General features: G+C 39.1%; 1 protein-coding gene across 4 annotated transcripts in view; it reads left to right on the top strand.

Annotated features, from left to right (window-relative positions):
- The window catches only part of TRPM6 (transient receptor potential cation channel subfamily M member 6), a 102,126-nt gene that overhangs the window by 16,441 nt on the left and 70,216 nt on the right, over positions 1 to 15,469 (top strand). For 2 of the 4 annotated variants that reach the window (XM_042452252.1, XM_042452251.1), the window contains exons 6-15: positions 1,284 to 1,408; positions 2,747 to 2,918; positions 5,547 to 5,721; positions 8,689 to 8,812; positions 9,678 to 9,750; positions 9,852 to 9,952; positions 10,264 to 10,398; positions 11,554 to 11,607; positions 11,954 to 12,094; positions 14,508 to 14,636. In XM_042452252.1, coding sequence (XP_042308186.1) covers positions 1,284 to 1,408; positions 2,747 to 2,918; positions 5,547 to 5,721; positions 8,689 to 8,812; positions 9,678 to 9,750; positions 9,852 to 9,952; positions 10,264 to 10,398; positions 11,554 to 11,607; positions 11,954 to 12,094; positions 14,508 to 14,636 — 1,229 coding nt within the window. Of the gene's footprint in view, positions 1 to 1,283; positions 1,409 to 2,746; positions 2,919 to 5,546; positions 5,722 to 8,688; positions 8,813 to 9,677; positions 9,751 to 9,835; positions 9,953 to 10,263; positions 10,399 to 11,553; positions 11,608 to 11,953; positions 12,095 to 14,507; positions 14,637 to 15,469 lie in introns of those variants that run through there. The other 2 variants (XM_042452253.1, XR_006102200.1) reach the window with 2 other exon arrangements.

Genomic DNA, 15,469 nt, shown 5'->3' with positions numbered 1-15,469 from the left:
CCTAATACGTATTCAATACGTACAATGTGGCGGCGGCTGTTCCACACGGCCGCCGCCATATTGACGTAACGGACGCTCTGCGTCTGCATGTGGCGCACCGAAAGTGACGCCGCAAGTGCGCCCTTTGGCACTTGCGGCGCCTCTTCCAGGACCCGAGAAGGAGCGCGAGTTCCGCGCTCCTTCCTCTGAGTGTCCTGGAGCCCTGTGGTGTGGCAGCTGCGGCTCCCGGACGCCGCAAGAGGCGGCGGCGGGACAGCACTGCTTCTCGGCGGTATGTGACCTGCCCTTGCAACTTAATTTTGAACTTTGTGTTTTCATTAGTTTAGACAATTTATAACTTGTACTTCTCCACTGTAACAATCACATCTCCTTTAATATTTATTGTGGATGCTTACAATGTGTTACTCAGTTTGTAATTTGGAAGTAGGCTTATGTTCACTAATAATTTTTAGAGCTACATTCTATGTTACCAAAGCCAACTATCTCATAGTGAAGTTGTTTTTAATAGCAAAATAGCCATTTTTCTGTTCTGAGATGGAGGAACCAGACTTAAAAACAAAGCCTCTCCACTTGATTTCTTTTTGCTGGAGCTGTATAGGCAAACACATTTTTTGATGAATTTTTAAAATCTGGATCTTGACAGATGGAATATGATAGTCTTGTCCAATCACTTCTGTTCTCCTATAGTTTTACCATTAAATGTTTACACCAGTAATGAATACATTATGTAAACTGTCAGTATATAGGATATCATTTTACTTACAAGAGTTAACGCTATACCCTGTATGATGCTAAAAGGATGTTTTAATTGAATACCCTGTGACCAGAGATTTTGTATTTGTAGTTCAGGATATTTATACACTTGCTTCTGTACTGTAATTTCCCCAAAGGATGATTATAAAGATAGTTGCATCCCATTATGGAAGGTTCCCTGGAAGATCTGATTCAGTCCTTTTGAAAATAGTTCTTGCTGTTTTTATATTGTTTTTAATGTGTATGTACACCGCTATGATCTAAAAAAGGAATAGCGGTATATTATTATTATTATTATTATTATTATTATTATTATTATTATTATTAAAATATATTTAAATGGAAAGAAACCTTTTATCCCTAGTAATGTTGGCAAATTATTGTGGTTGATACCAGGCCTAGAGATCAGCAGGCCTTGGAAGATCATTAGTCCTTGGAGTGATTGGCCCCATAACGGCTGTTGGCTTTCTTTGTTATGATCAAAATAAATAAAACATTTTTGTAAGAAATGCTTCTTCTTATTTATTAAGGTGTGTCCAAGCATGTGGGAGATGCATTGAAAGTCCATGCCTCCCAATATTTAAGAAAGATCTGCACAGTTGGAATCCCCTCTTGGGGTATAATTGAGAACCAGAAAGACCTCATTGGAAAAGATGTGAGTTAATGAAGGCTCTTTGTTTTGTTTTTTTATCTAAAAGTGTTGTTTGCTTTAAACCAAAAGCATGTACAATGGAGAACTAGTGTTCCATAGGTACAAATGTGTATCATTGGCAATAAGGAGATGGCATAACTTGTCATCGGATGCATGCATGTCTGTGAGCCAGTTTATGTATACAAATAGATACATATACTGATGTAGGAACAGGGAACTGATTATTGTGTATGTTACCCATTTCCCCTCTATAGTGCAGATGAAATTGCACATCTTTGTTTATTTATTGACATAGAAAAATAAGTCACTTTATTTCAAAAGACATGGCACATTTTAAAGATAGCTGAAGTTTGCAGTTTAATCTGCGTATTCAACTGAATTTTTTTCTTTGATAATTCATCTTTTTAGGCAAATACATAGCAATAGCATTTAGCATTTACATTCCTATACTGCTTAATAGTGAATGCATTCATCTACAGAACTGAGTCCTGCTTTTATCCTTATGAGCTTTACTGTGAAAATTTAGCTCACAGTAAAATGTTTTGATGTAACAATAAGACCTTTGTGAGAGAAATACTTCCTTTATTAGACAAGAGATTACATGGTGGATGTCTCACCCTCTTCCTCACCTGCTTCCATCTCTGACCTAGATATTAGGGCTCCATCAACACATTTTGCTGCCTGATTTGACACATTTTGTGTAGAAAAGTAAACTATGCAGAAAACTCAGGTGGGGTACAGACTGCCAGAAAGAGGCGGCCGGGAGCTGCCTCTCTTTTCCATGTAGTAGCCGCGCTGCAGCAACAAAATTGCTCGGCGTGGTTGCACAAAAAAAGGAGCGCTGAAAAGCAGCCCCTTTTTGCACCATCACAAACTGCTGGTGGCGGCTCGAACACATCGCTGCTGCATGGGCCCATCTGGACGGCGCGCAGCAGCGACGTCATAGCTGTGCACGGCCTCTGGATGGTGCCACACAGCTATGGCATCATGGCGATGTGGTAGGGTTGTGGGGCGTGTTCATGCTCCGCCCCGAGGCAATCCTAGCACATTGCCATGACACCGCAAAGGGTCTGTCTGTACAGGGCCTCAATTTCCTTCAACACAATCCTTCTGTGTGGTGCCCTACATTGTTACTGAGGGGAGTAGGCAACTTAAGGTCTGCATGACAGGTTGTGGGGAACACAGCTCTCTTTTTCAACATGTGGTTGACACCTCCCATTACCTACTACTGGAGGTGATCACCTCACATCATTTTATGTTGAGGCCACCCCTGTTTTAGGGGCAATCTTCAAGACAATATTATGTTTTGGAGGAGCTGTCTTTAAATTTGATTCTTCTCAGGTAGTCTGCCTGTACCAGACACTGGGCAACCCTCTCAGCAAGCTGAGTACACTCAACAGCATGCACTCCCATTTCATACTGGCTGATGATGGCACAGTGGGCAAGTATGGCAATGAGATGAAGCTTAGGAGAAATCTGGAGAAGTACCTGTCACTTCAGAAAATACACAGTAGTAAGTAATGCTTATTCCACTTTTTTTCCTATAAGTTGTTTCTCTCAGCACTTCTCTTAGGGGAAGGTGGGCTCTTTGACCCTCCAGATACTGGAATGTCCATCAATCCTAAGAATCAAAGCCGAGGGCTGATGGGAATTGCAGTTTCATAGTCCTTATCCTTGGTCCAGGAAGATAGAGCAATATGCCTTTGATATGTATCAGCATGACATATTTTCTACATAGGTGATTGATAACTGAGGCATGTTATAACCTTGTTTGATAAACACCTTGAGTATTTTCAACCCTTGCTCATTATATGATCCTCTTTTTGCACAATGTATATAGTTCACCATTAAACTGACTTAAAAGTCATTTGTATGTGTATTATAGTGGGAGAGATCATCCAGAGACATGGGGATCATCAGTACGCTGATGACACCCAAATTTATTTCTCTATGTCCACAACTATTGCAGTGACTAGGGACGGCATCTCTCCTCTGGATGCCTGTCTTGGATCAGTAATGGGCTGGATGAGGGAAAACAAACTCAGACTGAATCCAGAGAAAACGGAGGTACTTGTGATAGGTACCCCAAGTCCAGGGATGGAGTTTTGTCACCCAGTCCTGGACGGGGCCACAATTCCCCTAAAGGACAAGGTTTGCAGTTTGGGAGTACTCATGAATCTGTCCTTACAATTGACATCCCAAATAGATGTGATGGCCAGGAGTGGTTGGTATCAGCTTCGGTTGATACGCCAACTGCATCCCTAACTTGACCGAAAGGACCTTGAAGCAGTAGTACTTGCACTGGTAATCTCTCGGTTAGATTTCTGCAATGCGCTCTACTTGGGGGTACCCATGTACCAAATTCGGAAGCTTCAATTGGTTCAAAATGCAGCAGCCAGATTGGTCACCAGAACATCTAGGTTTGACCATATAACACCAATACTGAAATTTCTTCACTGGCTGCCAATTAGCTTCCGGGTGCAATACAAGGTGTTGGTTATTACCTTTAAAGCCCTACATGGCTTGGGCCCGAGTTACTTGCGGGAGCGCTTCTCTCTACATAATCCGCCCTGCACTCTCAGAACATCTGGGAAGTTTTTACTAGAATATTATAATACCAGGTTAATGACAACTTCACATAGGGCATTCACTGTCACGGCCCCAAGATTATGGAATGACCTACTGGAAGAGATCCATCTCATTACTACCTTAGAGGCCTTTAAGAAGGCACTCAAAATGGATCTCTTCCGGCGCGCTTATCCAATGAATTCGATACAAAAAGGTTATGACTGCTCTTCTTTGACTCTGACTGTTGGCTAATGTACGAATTGTAATTTTTAGAGAATTAATAGGAATTCTTGGTAAATTCAATGCTAGTATTTTATTATTGTATTGATTGTAAATTGTACTAATTGTCTTTTAAGGTTGTAATCCTGCCTCGATCTGTGGGAGAGGCGGGAGATATAAATAAACTATATTATTATTATTATTATTATTATTATTATTATTGTTGATGTAATCCCACCTCAATCTGTGGGAGAGGTATGGAATATAAATAAAAATTATTATTATTATTTGCAATTATTTCAAATAGAGCTAAACAAAGGTTTGTCCTATATATCCATGACAAAGATTTCCATCTGAAAGCAGCTGTTTATTTTAGAATCTCATCCCTTCTCATCTCTGTAGCTGGAAGCTTTTTTTCATTTCTTTTTTTAAGTTCCTCTGGACTAGCCAAAAGCCTTGGAAACAATTATACCTGTACTGTACTTAATTTGGATTAGCAAAAGATTTCCATATCCTTATAAGGATTTTAAACAATATCCAGTCAAGGGCAGGAGCTGGTTATCTATCTATCTATCTATCTATCTATCTATCTATCTATCTATCTATCTATCTATCTATCTATCTATCCCCCCCCTTTTCTCCCAAGTGTTTTTATATAGGCAAGAATAAATTTCCATGTCTGTATCTGTTGTCTCAGTTTCACCTGTATTGTGTTTAATGTGTTATTAATGCATAAGTGTAGGTTACATATCTGTAACTGCCCAACAGGATTCCAATTGATGTCTTTACTTATATTTTGTGGAAATTTAACAGAGATTAGTTAATTTAATTGACCAAATGTTTTATTAATCAGCTAAGGTTTCTTTAACCAGATAACAGCAGCCTTTTCTCCCATTTCTCTCCCCATTCCCCCTGATGGGGATGGCAATTATTATTATTATTAACCTTTATTTATGAAGCGCTGTAAATTTACACAGCGCTGTACATGCAATCTTTTTCGTTAGACGGATCCCTGCCCTCGGGCTTACAATCTAAAAAGACATGACACAGAAGGAGAAGGGAGTGGTGGAGGGAAAGGGTAAGAGGTCCAGCAGTTCTTCTCTACCTCCAAGGCCTGGACCAAGGCAGATGGACTGGAGGGAGGGCTTGGCTTCATAATGGATGGTTAATCATTTTCCAGGGAAAATACATACTCTCAGGTAGGATAATGCATATACAGTACATAGCAATACAGGAAATGGTTTGATAAACAGGCACCAAAAGAACATCAAATAGTAAGCGACAATGGATTATAAAGCTGTACTAAGAAACTTTGCTTGATATTACTGGTGACAATTTGTGCTGTTTTGAACAGGAATGGGACAAGGAGTGCCTTTAGTTGGGCTGCTGGTGGAAGGTGGTCCAAATGAGATCTTGACAGTGTGGGAATATGTGAGGGACAAACCTGCCATCCCTGTAGTAGTTTACGAGGGAACTGGGAGAGCTGCTGACCTCCTTGCTTTTACCCATAAGCACACAGCAGATGTGACGTGAGTACTCTCAAGTTATAGATTGGTTTTAATCTAATGTATTCAAATATTTAGAAAAGTAACTAAAATTAATTTTGCAAAGTAGGGGAGCTGAGAGAACTTGCATTTAGTACAAATCTAAGCTTTCCCCTTAAATTATGTGATAAGTATGCCTCTTTGAATACCAGGTGAATGCTCCTTCCTTGTGAGCATATTGACCTCTCCTGGGGAATGTCAATGTAGGAGCATAGACAAGTTTTCAGAGGGCTTTTTAAGTGGTCTTTTTCTGGGCTTGCTGCTGATATTTACTTCTTTGGCTATATCTTTATTATGTATTGGTTTATCATGTGTTGTTCCTGTAATATACAATTTCTGTTGGATCCTGTAAAGTTAGTTTTCATAGGAGTTAACTTTTTGGCTTCATTCACACTCATGTTTTTGCACTGGATTGGTTCAAATTGCACGATCGATTTGACACTGAATAGATAATAATAATAATAATAATAATAATAATAATGTTTATTTATATTTCCCGCCTCTCCTGATGGATCAAGGCGGGATTACAACCATAAAACAGCAGTTACATCTGGATTACATACAATAAAACAATACATCACTCAAAAAATGCAATTTAAAACAATAAAAACATCATCTAAAATGCACAATTACAGCCAGAGTGGAAATTTTTTAGGTTCTTTATAAAAGATCAGGTGGGTAGGCCCACCAAAAGAAATCAATTTTAAGTGCCTTCTTGAAGGCATCTAAGGTGGTAATAAGACAGATCCCTTCCGGCAAGTTGTTCCATAACTTGGGGGCTATGGCTGTATATGCTCTATGGGAAGTTGATGTTAGTCTGGTCTTTGAATATTCCAATAGATTCTTCCCAGTTGTTCTGAGAGTGCAGGGTGGATTATGTAGGGAGAGGCGTTCCCTCAAGTAACTCGGGCCCAAGGTAGGGCTTTAAAGGTAGATGTACACACTATGCTTGCAACAATTGAAGCTGTCCATGTTCGTATTAAAATTCACATTTAAATTTGTAACCAATTGAATATCGCAATTGGATCTGGCACCCAGGAGGGAGGGGCAGTGGGCAGAGGGTGGGCAGAGGGGTGGAACATACCCATCCCACAATTCTTGCCAGATCACCAGTATTTTTCCCCTCTCAGGGCTCGTGGTTCCCTGGGGCTCTTTGTGATTTCAAATTTCCTATGCTGTCAAGTGGTCCCTTTAAATCACTGTGCAGCTGTTTTCTGCTTCTGCCAGTAAATTGGTTTCCTTTTCCCTGTTGGCCAGAGGTTGGGGAAGTCGGGGGAGGGAGTTCCTTAGAGGTGCATGGTGCGCCTTTAAAAACAACAACAACAACAGCTTCTGCGCACTGTCACATTTGCGTAGGTTTGCTGGGGCAGGCCATGGATGCTGTGGGGGGATTCTTCTCTGGCATGCATGGATTCATGCGTGCTGTGGAGGAATTCTTTTCTGGCATGCATGGATTCATGGATGCCAGGGAAGAATCCCCCATGTCACCCATGGATGCATGAATGCCAGAGAATAACCCCCCCACAGAACCCATGATGCCACCCCCCCCCCCCCCCCCGGAACCCCTCTGACTTTGCTGACCTCTGGCCAACAGGGAAAAGGGAACCAATTCACTGGCAGAAGCAAAAAACATCTGCATGATGATTTAAAGGGACCACTTGACAGCGTAGGAAATTTGAAATCACAAAGAGCCACGAGCACCAAGAGGGAAAAAAGAATGGCGGTTTGGTAAGACCTGTGGGATGAGTATGTTCCACGCTTCTGCCCACACTCTGCCCATTGCCCTCCCTCCTGGGCTCTCCAAATGTGATTGGCAGCACATTCACATTTGTGGCAACCCATGTCTTTTCAAAAGAGTTGATAAAAGACCCAGAATCAAAAGAACTTGTTCAGGCAGGCTTGTGGCGATTCACCTCGAACACACTAGCAGGTGTAATTGACTAAAGTGTGAACAAGGCACCTATAACCTGGTTTGCAAACCAGGTTAAATCATAGTGTGCATTAGGCCTTAAGTGCCATTCTGGGTGGGAATGGGTCTGAGAGCTGCAGTCCAAAAAATAACTTTTCCAAACTACTTCCTGCTGAAGGTTGGTGCTGAGTACATGTTATACCCGGCCAGTTTAGGATTCTTTGGTTATTCTTTGGCCATTGACGTTTACATCTTTATCTTCTAATTTTGCAAGATGATTCCAGAGAAGCACAGGAGTCAGCTCATCTAGCAGTAACACTTTTAAAGCTGTTTTGATGGTCAAGTTGTGATCCCAGTGGTATTATGGCTACAATAGTCCCAAGAATCTGATATCTCATTTCAATCGTTTCAGGATCTCATTTCAATCACCTTCCTCCAGCTGGCTGCCCAGTTTTAGTACATATTTCACCACTTAGTTTGGAAATATTTTCTGATGAAAATTGATTTCTCATCTGGTTATGTTATATTTTTGGCAATATCATGAAGCCATTATTTTTTCAGTACCTCTCTCAGTACTTCAGTACAGAAGGAAGGGAAAACTGCTGGCGGCACCAACTGTCTATTTCATTCACATTTAATTCTATCTGGCTTGTGCCCAGTCCACCAATAAAAACAGGCAAGTTGGACTTAGGTCTTCTTCCTCTGCCAGCTACACATATATCAACAAAAGGAACTGGCAAATAATTTACTTCTGAACCAGTCCAGTTGCTAATCACTGTTGGGTTTATTTACTGGTACTTACTGTACTTTGAATTCCCATAACTAGCCATGTACAAAGCTGAATTAATTTAAGTCAGAACCATTTGCAAGTAATCCAGAAATGCATCCTCCATCACCTTTTGTGAGCAGCCTGTTTAAAGATGGGATGGAGATTATGCTTTAGGTGTTACTAATTTGTTCAAAAATATTTATTGAATACAGATCAATGACAATAAGAATAAATGATGTAATATTATTATTAATGTATATATATGTCTTTCCAGGAATCTGAGTCCTCAGTTTAGAGAAGAGATTTTATTAATGATTCAGAATATGTTCAGTTTGGGTCAGAAACAATCCCATCATCTGTTCAAAATTTTAATGGAGTGTATGGAATACAGGGATTCTGTAAGTGTGATGAATTAATTACACCCCCTGTTATTGATTTCATTCTCTGCAATGCCATTACGTTTTTACTTAACTTTAGTGGAACCACACTCAACCTATCATCTTGAAACGAATTATCATAGTGCAAAGTTTATCCATAATCAAGTCCTTTTAACAGCAATGTGATTGCATACTTGAAGATAACATGAGGTCATTTTGTGGCAGAAATAATAACTGTGAATACAGACCTATTTACTGCATGCAAGGCCTCTCTGAGTATTATAGACAATTGCCTTCTCATTTCTGACAAGGTTTGATAAAAACTGTTGCATGAGTTACCAACCGGAATTACACAAGTTACCTGAATATGTGCTTTTAATTTAGAACAAAGGGCAGCGTTCTCATAGTAACCTATCAAAAGGCTTCTTTCAACCTTATGCTGGGAAGAAATCTTGTCTAGGAGTTTCTCTTGCTGTTGGACAAGCATTGTTGCCTTTCTTTTCCTTTCTATCAGTACAGGACCCAGCCAGAACTCTATCTCTCCCTAATCTTATCCCTAACTCCCAGGAATGGTTCAAATATAGTCATCTGCCCATAGTTACCACTGAAGAACTCTTTCTTGTGTTTCCAGTAACAAGTGATGAGAAACATGTGCTGCTCCTGATGTTTCTGACTATAAATCCCATCAGTTCCAGCCAACATAGTGAGGGATGAAGGGAGCTCCAGTTCAACAACATCTGTCACATTTCCCCCATTCTTGTCCACTTGTTAGTTACCTTTAAATTGTGTGCTCCACAATCTTTCTCCAGCCAGACAATGCAGCCCTTGATTTTCTTTTTGTTTGTTCTTTTCTTTCCCTCAGTAAGATGTTTTCCTGTTTTGACAGATAACAATATTTGATGCAGAGTCAGAAGAACATGAAGACATTGATCTGGCCATCCTGATTGCACTATTGAAAGGTACCTACATGCCAGCATTGCTGCATCTTCCTCCAAAGACATGCCAATTTATAAAATAGAAGTGTACATTTAAATCTAAGAGAAGCTTTGTTTGTTTATAGGGACAAATATGTCAGCCCCAGATCAACTAAATCTGGCACTGGCCTGGAACAGACTGGACATTGCTAAGAAGCATATATTGGTTTACGGACAGCACTGGAAGGTGACATTTACTTTCTTTATTCTGTTTGCAAATACTTATAATTCTTAGTTTTTTGTGGGTTTTTCGGGCTACCTCTTCTAGAACATGGCCACATAGCCCAAAAAATCCACAAAAACTATGGATGCCGGCCATGAAAGCCTTCGACTTCACATTTATAATTCTGCTTTATTGTGATTTATTCCGCTTATCTAGTCTAAAGAGCATCTTATATCTGAGTTTTGTCCCCTGATTTTGGACCCTAGCTTTTTAAAATATAATAATATAAGGAATAAATATTTTTCTTCCTTTGTATTTTCTTCCATTATTTGAAGGTTGGATCACTAGAACAAGCAATGCTGGATGCTTTGGTAATGGATCGTGTAGAATTTGTCAAGCTGCTGATAGAACATGGAGTGAACCTACACCGTTTTCTTACCATAGCCCGACTGGAGGAACTGTACAATACTGTGAGTGCCTGGAATTCACCCAGTTAACTTGTGTGTGGTGTGTGTGAGTTTGTGTTTTAAAGCAACTCTACAGTGTAATAATAGAAAACCAGTTCTTAGTCCATTGATTTGATCCAAATGGGGCTATTTGAAATGACAAAGACGTGAGCCTGCCAGACTTTTAAAATCTTCGGGGTGGGGGTGGGGTCTCTCCTTTCTGTCATCATCCCAGGGCCATTTGCTGAAGATGTGGAAGAGGGCCTTCTTAGTGGCTCTTGTCAAATTTTGGAATTCTCAAATGTGGCCTCCTTTCTGTCTTCTTTCTACCAGCAGACATTTTATTTAGGAGGCCTTTGTCTTCTAACATACTGTGGCATAAGTGTCTTTTAATGGGGTTTGCTGTTCTTTTATCCTTTTTACAATGTTTTAATGTGTTTTTTAAACAGCTTTAATTCAGCATTTTTAGTAGAATTGTTTATTTACTGGTTTCTAAACCTTTGTTTCAAATAGGCTATAACTGTACTCTTTTTAAAATTGTTATAAGTCACCTTCGGTCATGTACTGGAGAAAAGGAGGATAGAAAATAAATGAATGAATGAATGAGTGAATGAATGCTTGGACATCCCCAAAGTTAATATTAGGAAAATGGCAACCAGACTTCCAGAACATTCGAAGAGGAGTTCATGCAAGTCCCAAAAAACACTGTAAAATTTATAATGATACAAGATGATGCAGTAGGGATGAAAATGAATGTTTTGCCATTTACACTTAGTAGCCCACTTCTTGCTTAATTGAAATAATCCCCTCTCCCCACAAATAAGCAGTAGTAGACAGTAGATGGACAAAGCAGTAAAAAGGAAGCTGCAAGAATGATGAATTTCTAACCAGTCTTAGTGAGGTGATGAGGTTTTCTGTCATGTTTGTTTGGAAAGTGGGTGAGGAGTGCAGATGAACAATGAGCTGTGAAGTTTCTTTTATCGAAGTACAACTATTTTCTGTCCACATCTTAAATCAGAATTTTGTATATTATGACACAGCTTCTGATAAGGGTTCATGTACACAGATACAGGCTGTTTTGATGCTCCTGACTTATTCTTTCATATTTAATTAATTATATCTTATTTTGTTTCTGATATTTGTTTCATTTATTGTGTTCTTATTTTTTACTAACTCCAGAAACAAGGGCCAACAAATCTTCTTCTGCGCCATCTTGTCTGTGATGTAAAACAGGTAACCACCATTCCAAACAATGAGGAGCAAGGATTCTTTTAGACAATAGCTTTTGCACTGGAGATCATTAATATTTATCACAGTTTGCTAGCTGCTGTCCTGTACAGTACCATGAAATTCCTGATTCAAACTCTGATTTAACTGTGAACATACTAGTTAGCCTTGTATACTGGTAATTCATTGTCTTTAAACCTCAACTCTCTATTTGCAACATCAAGATAATAATATGCAAATAACCTAAAGGATTGTAAAGATTCCTGAGAATATGTGACACCTGACTAAAACTCTAAAGGTTTGCTAAATATTTATTTATTGCTACATAAAATGTCAAAAATTTATCTTGCAGAGTACTCTTCCAGTGGGCTATAAAATATCACTGATAGATATCGGGCTGGTAATAGAATATCTGATTGGTGGAGCTTATCAGAGCAGCTACACAAGAAAACATTTCAGAGTCTTATACAACAGCCTTTACAGGAAACACAAGGTACATTCATCGAAAAAGCAACAGTTATTTTAATTTAGGTTTAGAGGAGATGGCCAACCTATTAGTACAATCTAGGATGGAAATGGGATTTTATTAAGCAAACAGAACTGGAATACTGGTAGTCCAGCATTCAGATGTCTTCCAGAGGAGTGTTTGTTGTGGAATCACCAGAGCTAATTCACTCACATTTTACAAAGGATCCATGTGCCATTTTAATTCATTTGTAATGCTCTACTGCTGCCCAAGTGCTGCTTCTAAGTTTTTTATTGTCCGAGAAAGTCAATGTTGTTCTCCTCCTCTTCCTCCTCCTTATTTGCATCACCACCACCACCACTACTACTACTACTAGTTGTTATCTCTTACCTGCCTCTCCCTATGGATTGAGGTGGGAACAACAACAAATAACATTACATGTAACATCAGTTAAAAGAGCATATAAAACTAATGCATATTAAAAATCCATCAATGAAGACTTTAAAACTCATAATTTAAAAATTATATGGATAGACCTGTGAGGACTGGCCTTTACTGCTGTTTTAAACTCAGTGCCTCAAGCTGACAAACCTCTTCCAGCAGGTCATTCCACAATTGGGGTGGCCAAAGAAAACATTTCCTGAGTAACTGGATGTCCCTCAGAGGACTAGAGTGTATAGGATTGATTTGTAGAAGGATATAAGAATACTATATCTCTATAGGTGTAGTTAGCCTTAGTGACATCCCCTATCTCTCTCTGTGTGTTTGTGTTTTAAAAGAGAAGCAATTTTGATCTGGACAGTGACATATCAATAGGTGAATATATTCTACACAAGCACACATTCAATCTAACAGTCTAAATCGGCAGTGGGAGTTCTGTAGCCCATGGACTACAAGTGCTCCCCATCCCTTTCTTGCCTTACAAGATTATTGTGAGGATACAGTGGAAAAAGGAAAGCCATGTATGTCTTGATCTTATTGGAAGAAAGCTGTGATATACATGTAATGAATTAAAAAAAATAGTTAAAAGACATTGGAAGAGCACGTAATGTAATTTCATCCAGTTTAATCACATTTATTTTCAGTCTGAAAAATAATGTTTAAATAGAATTGTGGAGATCAATACTTAATGGATGTCAGTTGGAATATAATATTTATTTGCAAAAAAAAAAAGCACTGTCTGCTTTGTAAAACAGGATCATTTTCATATTGTTTGTTGACACACTGACCTATAGACCTAAAATACTATTTATGCAGCTATCTATCTGAACAACCTGTTGTTTTTAAAATGAGGTGCACAGCTAACACAGCATAGTTACGCTGGTTCTTGGTGTTGCTCAACCAGTTATGCAGTACGCACCAAGAACATGTTATACATCTGTTATACAATGATTAAATAGTTCCCCACCACCAAGACAAAAAGTGAGGGTCATGTGTGTCCTTGCAGAAAAATCAGCTGCATTGTGGATCCATGCACACAACTATTGTGCAAGTGCTTGTGCAATTATTTTATTTTACAGTAGTAAGAAGGAATCCATCCCTTGCATTTATTTCCTTCCTGTTTAAATAGAATCCTTTGTCTATGTGTAATTTTTCTTTCTTTGAACTCATGGGTTTGATGGAGTTATCAATTACTGCTAGTATATCCCTATCACTGGCCTGCAGTCATTTGTTAAATAACTGTGTCTGGCAGTATTTTAAAGCATTCTTGTGGTAGAGTGATGGTGGTTCTGGAATCTGAAGTAAATACTTTTGTCCTATATGAAAATGGTTGGACAGGGTGTGCTTATAAAGTGAGCAAATATTTTGATAAAATACACAGCTATAGAAGTGAAGATAAAATTGGTATATTTCAGAAAACCAAATGTAACCATGAGTATTTTAGAGCAGTTGAGGGTTTTTTTAGTTGCAAAAGAGCAGAAGAGGGAAATGCTGATTTTTAGACACTCTGGAAGTACAGTTATAAAAGAAACAGAAGTCAGTATAGAAATATAAAGATATTTTAAATGTTTGAAATCCTTGGTGAAAAAGAATGCTAAGGCACCTAATTAAAAACAACAATAATAACTGTAATTGCAGGATGTTTTTGTTCTAAGAATGAAAAGAGGTTTTCTTCCTATTTTTGTTTCATATTATGCAAAATACATTATTTTTCATACAAACATCATTTTTGTGAAGAATTGCAAAATGCAAAAAATACGGACAAAATGTGCAAAATCTGTCATGATCCTTTCCAGCTAGCAGAACACTTCTGTGTGCACGAATGAATAAGTGAAAGTTTATAAATGTAATCTGACATATAATTTTGAGCCATTCTTTAACACAATGTGGCTTAACTTAGATTGCAATAATGATGATGATGATGATATAATGCTAGCACATTCTATACCTAATATATTTCTTTCTTTTTCTTTGTTTCATGCAATTTCTTTGGAACCAGAGAGCTGTCACCAGTCTGGCACAGAATTTCTCCCTCCACCATCACAATCCGATGGGGAGTAAAAATGGATCTGCTGAAAATACCTTGCATTCCCAGTTCATCAGAACAGCACAACCATACAAATATAAAGTACTGTGGTGCTTTGTTTACTCATACAATTTGCTAGAAAAGCACTTGATGGGGGTGGGGGAAATAATGTTTTCTTACCCGATTATTTAGACAGATTCAGTGTGTGTGTGTGTGGCAGCTCTGACTCCAAGGCCTACTACAGCACATAGAGGTTCAGACCCTTCCCAAATCCCATCACATGGTGCACAAATATTTATTGGGAAGGGCAATTGGCAATTAATGGGCTTCATCTGTTGTTCCTGGCAATTAACTGCCACTTACCCTACCAGTGAGAAAGATGCAAATTATGGGCAGAAATAATGCTGTTATCTCTAACCAGAGAGATCAGTTTCACTCTTTATCTTCCTTCCTTCTGTGAGAATGAGGAAAGAGAGAGAGAGAAGCTGGTCATTCTCAGCTGGCATTTGCTAGTGCTGCCTGAACCCCAAGGTAAGATTGAGCTGGTACCAGAGTCGGTTCTTTCCTCCACATTTCCACATGCAAAGAGGGAGAAGGAATGAAACCCTGAAGTATCAGCTTGAGAGACTGTACACAACCCTTTGGCTGGCGACCTGATAATGTTGAAGTTTTGGTTATGTTTTATGACTTAACCAGTCCACAGTAGATGAGGAGAATCTCCATCATGATCATTTACCACTAGTGTGATGAGGCATTAGTCTGAGGGTTGAATCAGATAAAGTTGACAAAGGCCTGTTACAGACTGCCAAAATAAAGCTGCTTCGGGTCTCTTTGGAGGTATGCTATTTAAATGATGCATGGGTCCTAAGAATCCAGAAGCTGCACCAAAGCTGCACTCCAGTGCTTAGGAATGGAGTGTGGCTTTGGCGCGCACT

This window comes from Sceloporus undulatus, chromosome 2, assembly GCF_019175285.1.
Source record: "Sceloporus undulatus isolate JIND9_A2432 ecotype Alabama chromosome 2, SceUnd_v1.1, whole genome shotgun sequence".
NCBI lineage: Eukaryota > Metazoa > Chordata > Lepidosauria > Squamata > Phrynosomatidae > Sceloporus > Sceloporus undulatus.
Note: the sequence above shows the minus strand (reverse complement) of the source record. Positions and strands in the feature narration are given on the sequence as shown.